The following is an 8,782-nucleotide window of genomic DNA, read 5'->3' on the forward strand; positions in this document are numbered from 1 at the left end:
ATACTCTCTCTCTCTCTTGTAAGTGAAATTTAACGCTATTCTTGTTATCTTACTTGTCTAATGCATGATATTGCAAAATCTTCTTCAAGCCTTGAATAAATGTTATATTATATGTTACTTTTTGAGGGAAAGGGTGAATGTTCCTAGAGGCACCTAATAGGTTAACAAGCCTTGAAACTTCATCTCCTTTGCAATTTGAAATTTTGAAGTATGAAAGCCTAATGGCCTAGTTGTTGGACCTTGAAAGGCTGCTAGCAAAGGTCATTTAGGGCTTCTTAGCTCACGAAAATTCTCGATCTAGGTGTATCTTGAGTCTTGACTCCATCAGGCCCAAGAAGTAAGGCACTGATCCTCGCATCCCTTTGGTGGTCAAAATTACCTCTCTTTTCATCTCTTCCAATTCTAGGCCTTACCCTAGAAGGTCTCCTCGGGCATCAAGCGAAATCTTTTGTAGCCATCAAAAGCCCTTGAAAATTTGACCACAGCTGCATTAGGGTCTTCTCAAGGGGTCCTCTAAGTTTGAGCAAATTCAACAGTGGAATCCTGAGATGTTGCAAGCCCTAGCTCAAGGATCATTCCTTTCCCTAGGTTGCTTTGGGTTAGTGTCCTCATTTGGATCATTGCATTTGAATTTCAAAAGAAAATTGCTCCTTTGATCCTATTCTCCTCCCTAACCTGGTCAAGCCCCTCCATTGTTGATCAACTCCACACCCTTGACCTAGTTTGGGTCCACTTGGGTTCTTTGTGGTCCCACAACTTTGTGACACAAATTCTACAAGGATTACATAGAATCCTTTTCTCCTTGAAGATCCTTAGGTCTAGGATACTTGTTAAGGGATACTCTCCAAACCTAGGTCTAAGTGTCTTCTTAGCCCTTCTAAGAGACCATCTATCTTGCTCCAATAGCAAGCAAGCCCATTATCTAAGCCTCTCTTGTGAATAGGATTTAGGAATAACTCTGCATCTTGTCATTGATCCATCCATTCTAGTGATTTCTCTCATACCGGGTCTCCTCCCATTGGTGAAAGCCCTTAAAGAGCATGGAGCTTTAGCTGAGGTGACAGTGGACTATCGCTCCATTGTTGCTACTTGACCTAGTAGTTGCTCTATAGGATCCCCTCCTAGGACCCCTGCTAGTTTGAGCGGTAACACTCCCTAATGGTAATGTTAAATTCTTGAGGTTTAAGTGTTGCTCAAATTTTTAACATTACCATGAAATGACTGAGGATTTTTGAGAGTGGTTCCAACCTCAACGGAATTCATATGGATAAAAATAGAATTTTGTATCCGATTCAAAATTCAGCAGAATCAATAGTTTTCAGGATTTCAGGATCCATGGGATTGTGGCCTTTCATTAGATTATGTCATGTATGGGATATGTGATTGGCACTTAAGCAAGAGCACCGAGCCCTATATGTACCCCAGTGTTGGTGGTGTTGATTGTTGAATTCCTTTGTCATGGTCTTAGCAAAAATGTACCCTTCACTCGAGTGAAAATTATTAATCAGGCATGCTAAGCTTTTTCTACCATATTTTAAGGCTTGGATTAGGTAGTTTGGTCAAAATTGGGCAATGTTGACTAATCCCTAGAGAATCGAGGTAGAGGCAAAAGTTAGACAAGAGGAGAAGAATCTACATTCTATATGGTTGATGCTAGAATAATTAATCATTATTGTACTGTGGATGTCATTTCTATCATGATTTTTGTACAATATGCATGCTTTGATGTATTCTGCAACTAATTTGGCATTCATGTTTTTTTAATATAAATGCAATGATGCACACACACACTTCCGGGACGGTTCGCTTCCAAGGATTTTTGGAAAATGACACTTACAACGCTTCACTTTCAAAAAGTGCACCCACTTCATCCCCTTCTTCTTGACACACAAGATCCATTAAAGAACAATGACCATCTATCAGCTTGTAGGATCTTTTGTTTTACCTATAAATTAATCCATCTTTGTGTAGAAATAACTTTGACATGAAACATAGCCCAAAGGGTTAGCTCAGTTGGTCGAGTTCCCCTTGCTAAGTACTTTGCCAGTTGGGAGGTCACAAGGTCAAATCTCCTTGACTCCCTTGGGGTTAGGCACTACTTGTTTGGCTGGCAGGTAGATCCCGTTGGGTTGATCTGCCTGGATTTTTCCCGTGGATGTAGCGGCCACCCAGTGTCCGTGAACCACCCTTAAAAAAACTTTGACATTAAACATGGTAAAGTGATTTCCAATGATTGCTCCATCCCTCTCTGTAATCATAGACCTAAATAGTTATAAAGTCCATTTGCTATGTATTTAATTTGTCATGGAGGTCTCTTTCACATGTGGTAAGTCTTAGAATCTTAGAATCCTAGGTTACTATATGGAGAGGACTACCAAATTTACTCCACCTAAAGCATCCTTTGATCAAGCAAAAGTTACAAGCTAACACGTCTGCTGTCGTAGTCCTTTCATACACGGTTGAATTCTCTTGTGATGGTTTTTAAATATTTTTCTAACAGGGATATATGAACTCACAGAATGGATCATTTTCATATAGTCATTGAAATCAAGGTGCTCAAAATTTTTACCAATGCATCTTGGATTTGTCTTGAATGAATCCTGGATTTGTTCAGACTCCTAGGCGGGTTCAGAGCCATATAAGATGCATTAGTACCTCTTTTCAAGTACTGCTATCTTCTCCCAAGTTGGGTTCAAGTATGCTGTGATGCAGGTGTGCTAAACTGCTCTATTTGTCATTTTAATAGATATATAGAATTTTATATATTTTTTCTAAAGCCGCATAGGTAACAAAAACTATTATGTATGGTTTAGGGTGTACGCCATCAGAATGATATTATACATGACATAATATTACAATCTGTCTAACTCATCGAAATATAATTATCAGTGCTGTGAGAGGGGGCACATTTGCTTTACAATGGTTCTTTAGTAGGTTTTTTCGACTGCCCTTTTTGTTTTCCAATAGAATATGTTCTAATTAAAGGGTTTTACAGATAGTAGCGTTTGAACACATTGAAATTACTTCTTAGTTTATTCAATGTTAAAGTTGTAATATGGCTGTTTCATTACTGAGAAAGAGAAATGAAGCAAATAAGTTAGTAGCAGTGAAGTTTGACTTGCGAGTCTTCCCGAGTCTTAGCTCGGCGGGGTAATTGTCTCAAACAAGGCCATGAATTGCCACTCACCAAGATTCACCCTTACTGGCCAGGCTTTCCATGACATGCCTAATGCTCTGCCAGTAGTTTCTCTCACTTGCCAAGACTTGCCCTTACTATTTTGAGTTTTTTGGTATGATTTTTTCCTGAGTTTGATTAGTAGTACGTTATCACTTTAGTTTCAAACAAGGTTTCTGCAATAGTCAAAGGGTGAGATCAAAATAACTGCTTTTAAGTAAATTACAAGCAGTTTGAAATTCAGTATCTGTATGTATGTTCAAAATTCCAATAAATGGTGGCATGATACAAATATCCTTGAGTGAGGTGCTGCTGACATTATTTTCAATTAAATTCTGTATTACTTGATAGATGGGCCCTACTTAGTATATTTTTTTAATGGTACTTTTTCGGTTCTGTGACTAGGTTGGTGCTTGATGCTGAGAGGATGCCTTTGGTGGTTCCATTTGTGCATTCTGGCATGCAGGAAGTGATGCCTATAGGAAGTCAGTTTCCACATGTTAGCAAAAAGGTAAATAATCTTTGGAACAATGTTTATACAGGTGATACATATCTCTGCATGTTGAAGTTGAATCAGGTTGTACATTATTTTTAATGTTGATCATCACTGGTATATGTTCTGGGTAAATTTCAATTCATAAATTGTGACCATGTGATGACTACAAACTAAGATCCCTTTTGCAGGTTGTGGTGCTGGTGGGGGATCCAATCAAAGTTGATGATTTATTTATGGTGAGCAAGGAGCAAGGGTTTTCTGAAGGGAAGCTTTACGATGCTATATCATTGCGTGTTGGGGAAAGGCTAAAAGAACTTAAAATAGAATTAGATGATTTGGTTTATCAACAATCCCTGCAAAACAGAAATGCAAACAATCTACACACAATTGAAATGGTGAATGACAGTTCTCAGTTTGTTGATTGGGAAACAAACAATTTGCTAAGTCAAAAACCACTGGCAGAATATGGAGGTGGTGTTTCCAATTTGAAAGAGAAAATCATGTCGGAGTCTGTAAACCAGGCTTCAAAAAGTGATGGCATTCATCAGCAGTTAGGAGGGCTTGGAAATGACCCTGAAAAGGGCTATGCATGTGCAAATGACATTAGTCTCCATCATGGAAATGTTTCTAGACTTCAAGGTTTCATGGACCCAAGCTTACTGATGGGGTTTGCTGCCAGAGGTCTGCTTATGAATGGTAAGCGTGAACTAGATGAGCCAATAACTTTTCATAATTGGAGACACAGAATTCTAATGCAGGCCGGTCATTGCATTGGCTGAAATGGTTATATACAGCTGTTTAGTGAGTAAATAGAATTGGTTCTGCTAATCTCGAAATTGGCTTTGCCGATTTGCTCGAGTTGAAAGTTTGAGTTCAGTAACGGAGTTTTTGTACTCCAGTTATTGCCATTAGATAAGCTAACCACAAGCCTGTCCATATCGAGGAAGTAAACATTCTTAGCAATGATGAGAAGTCTTGAGAAAATTGACAGAGGTTTCAAAGGAATTGACATTTGTTATTGCCAATGGTTAGCATTAATGACTTGCTGTTGGGAAATTTCTTAATAATCTGTTTTGCACACATTGATTGCCAACAGAAAAGCATTCAATGTGGTTGAAGCTTGTATATGGAGGGGGGAGTTACGCGCTTGCAAGTAGGAATTTTTATTTTTATCTTTTGAGTCCACCAATCATCTTAAACGTTGTAATGACCTTGTAGCGAAGAGAACATTTTGACCTATATCTGCCAAGTTTAAGCTGCAGTACATGCATGAATCCTGCGGTTCTATGCCTGATTTTCTGAGTGCTTTTTGTTTTTTTGGTTTTAATTTATTTCAGTATGCATGTCCTCCATGCCGATGATCTTTTGACATAAAAGATTGTATGTTGTTTGTTGTGCTTGTAAATCTGTCTGCCTCGTTATCTTAGTTGCCTACTAAATTACAAAAGTCTGTGCTAGAAGATCCTTTCAATTGAATGCAAATTGTCATAAAGGGTTTTACTTTCGCTCCAAATGACTTACAATTTAGAAGGATTGTAGAACGAACATAACCTGTGCTCCCTTTTGAAGTATTGACAACATACAGGCCAATAGTCTTTCCTTACCAGTTTTATGTTATAAAGGGAAATGTGTTTTAAGTAGCACATAGATAAAACGATGGGCGTTCTCTGAGATTTTAACGTCTTTTTATCAAGAAGATTTGTTGCTTGAAAAGGATGGGAGTTCTCTGAGATTTTAATATATTTTTATTAAGAAGACTTGTTGCTTGAAAAGGGATTCCATGCTAAGAGATTTTATGACAAGGGAAATGTGAGGTATCATGTGAAAAAATTCTAATAACAAGTTTACCATGTGGATATTCTTTTAATCTTTTCTGAAAGTGATCAACCGGTGAGATTGAGGGGTTTATTTTTCTTAAATCAAACTTGAGTTTCCTTCGTCTAATGCATTTATCTATAAGCAATCTATCTATCTGTGGTAATGTATGGATCATTCATACAAGACTGGTGAACACATATGTTCTTCTGGAAAATATACATGTATAAGCAATCTATATGTGCGAACAAAGCTGCTTATCTGGAAAATAAGCAAACTCTGTGGTAGTGTATGGTCATTTATACAAGAAAGGTGAACAAAGGTCGTCAACTTGAAAATATACAGGATGAAGGTAAATGTTTTGTACTTATTCATCGTCTTAAACCTTCATTATAATTAAGTTTTAAAATATAACTTGATATCGAGGTTGTTCTTTTTGTTTATCAAATTTGCTTGCAAAGCTAAAATTGTCAACCTGCCTCTCAAAATTTAAATTCTAATTAGAATTTCATCATAAACATTTTGTATAATTAAGCTCTACTCAGTTTCAAAACAAAACTTGATAGCGAGGTCATTTTTTCTGTTTGTCAAATTTGCTTGCAACGCTAAGATTTCCAAACTTCTCTATAACTTACCCTTTTTCTTCCAAATTAACTCATCTACAACTTATCTTTTCTCTACCAAACTTAGCTCGTCTCGATGGGACAAGTGTCGTTGACTATGTGATGTTTTCACAAAGCTTAATAGAAAAGGTAGACGAAGTTAGTATTGGAGAGCATATTTGGGACTTAAAATCAGACCATAACCCAATTTTTATAAGGTTATCATGGTTAGAAGAAAGGCATCATAGGAGGAAAACCTAATGCTTTCAACAATCACTATCAAGGGCAAAATTCTTCTAACACAAGAAAATGGTATTATCTTCAAGACAATGTTAGAGAGATTAATTCAGAAGGATAAAACTGGTTTCAAACAACAGCCATTAGTTAACAAATATAATCCAAAGTGCACTTGAGAAGTGCAAAAGAGCAAAAAATAGGAAATCAGAATCAAAGTGCTTTCCTGTAAATGCTTGGTTTGATGAGGAATGCAAAATGGCAAGGAGAACCTTGGAAAAGGTAGGAAAAGAGAAGATGAATGTAAAGCTATATAAGCAGATACTAAAAAGGAAAAAAGATGAGTTCATGCAAACAAGGAGAGAAGAGTTAATTTATTTAAGCAAGAATAATCCAAAGCTTTTCTGGTAGGAACTGCAACCAAGGAAGAAGCAAATTGAAAATAATATTACAACCAATCAATGGTTTGAATATGCAAGACAATTCAATGAGAAAGAATCTGAGGCGGAGTTCCCCCTTTAGGATCAACACAAATTCAAAGCTTTTCACATTACAGGAGGTGGAGAATGAATTAAGAAGCTGAAAACATGAAAGGCAAAGGACTTGGTTGAACTTCAAGCAGAGTATCTAAAATGGGGAATGAATGCTCTTGCACCACACATCATGAAAATATTCAACACCATCATTTAGCAAGGATTCCCAAGAGACTGGACAACTAGCCTAGCAATACCCATTTTTAAAAGTGGAGACATTAATAATCCATCCAACTATAGAACAATTATGATCAATCTTTTGTTTGCAAAGCTTTTCGGTAGCATGGTAGAAGACAAAATTAACAAGTGGGCAGAGGTAAAGGAAAAGAGGGCAAGAGGACAAGGGGGTTTTAGGCCGAAACATTCTACAGTGGATCATGGCATCACGTTGAGACACATTGTTGAAAAGGTTTGGGAGGACAAAGAAGAAGTATTTTTTCTGCTTTGTTGACTTCAAAAAAGTATTTGACACAGTCCCTAGGGATAAGTTATGTTGTAGAATGGAAGAATTTGAAATTCCTGTGCATTATAGAGCCCCTGTCTATCGACTTTATGAAGAAGTGAAAGTCAAAATTAGAACCTCAGCAGGTATTTCAGAAAGTTTTAGAAGTGACATTGGAGTCAAGCAAGGTTGCCCTCTATCCCCCACTCTTTTTGGTCTATATATTGATAAATTGGAAGATTGGCTAACGCTGCAAGGTGGAGATGGTGTTTATTTGGGGGAGTTTGTGATAAAGCTTCTTTTATATGCTAATGATATTGTATTGATTTCTAAATCGGCCCATGGATTGCAAATGCACTTATATGCCCTTGAGCATTTTTGTAAAGCAGTGGGGATGCAAGTCAATACTAGCAAGACCAAAATAATGATTTTTTCTAATAAAAGGAAGTGGAGCTAGGATACTTTCTTCTTTGAAGACAACATTCTTGAAGAAGTAAAGAAGTACAAGTACCTCGGAATTGATTTCAACAACAAACTCAATTGGGAGGACTGCAGAAAGAAGAGAATTTTAGGAGGGTAGAAAGCATTATATACTCTTCAAAACAGATGTAGAGAGGCAGAGTTATGGGATTGGAAAATGATTAAAGTGCTTTTTGCACCTAGTTTGTCTAGTGATGCTATATGGGTGTGAATTGTGGGCTAGCAACACTCCCGTCTCAAAATGGGAACAAATTGAGAAAGTCCAAAAACACATGATCATGAGCAAGTTCAAAATAAAAAGTTTGGCACCTTATGAGATAATGTTGAGTGAAACAGGAGCAACTTTCGTTGAAGCAATTGCTATGGTGTGGCTCATAAGATACCTAAAAAGAATTAAACAAATGAGAGTAGGTAGATGGCCTAATGTTATCTTCAATGTAGGCATCAGTGAAATAAAGAAAACATGGATGAAACAAAACTACACATGGATGCAAAAATGGAATATCTACCTCAATGCATGTCCCACAAATAGCAAGGAGTTAAAGGATTTTGTTATAGAGAAGTTTCGTAAAAAGGTATGGGGAAAAGAGTTGGGTAGAAAAAAGAAATATTACATTGAGGAATTCAACCCTACGCGTGATTTACAACAAAAAGCGTTCATTGGAGCTAGCATTTCATGGAGGGCAAAGGTTCTTATTGCTCAATTAAGGACCAACTCACATCAACTTCGGTGTGAAACATGATGGTGGAAGAGGCCTAAAGAAGCTTGGGAAGAAAGGGTGTGTACATTTTATACGTCTGGCGTTGTGGAATCAGAAAAACATTTCATTTTGGAATATGATGCATTCAAAGACATCAGAGAAAATTATGAAAACATGTTAACATCAGTTTTTTGGCATTGTCTTTTTAGCAAGGGGATTGTTGGAAGGTTGGGTTAGCTCATCATCAATTTGAATTGGAAAATGATTGAATTGCAAAGAGCGAAAAACAAGGAACTAATGGTCT

General features: G+C 37.1%; 1 protein-coding gene across 1 annotated transcript in view; it reads left to right on the plus strand.

The window, feature by feature from the left end:
* LOC149266318 (Phospholipid/glycerol acyltransferase family protein) overlaps positions 1-4,965 on the plus strand; it is an 80,641-nt gene extending 75,676 nt beyond the window's left edge. The window contains exons 6-7 of the mRNA XM_089430292.1: positions 3,581-3,686; positions 3,860-4,965. Coding sequence (XP_089286418.1) covers positions 3,581-3,686; positions 3,860-4,450 — 697 coding nt within the window. The 3' untranslated portion in view covers positions 4,451-4,965. The remainder of the gene's footprint in view (positions 1-3,580; positions 3,687-3,859) is intronic.
* Positions 4,966-8,782: the final 3,817 nt, after the last annotated feature.

The sequence above is a fragment of the Pinus tabuliformis genome, chromosome 6 (assembly GCF_031772625.1).
Source record: "Pinus tabuliformis cultivar Carrire ecotype Pingquan chromosome 6, CPIR1, whole genome shotgun sequence".
Classification (NCBI taxonomy): Eukaryota; Viridiplantae; Streptophyta; class Pinopsida; order Pinales; family Pinaceae; genus Pinus; species Pinus tabuliformis.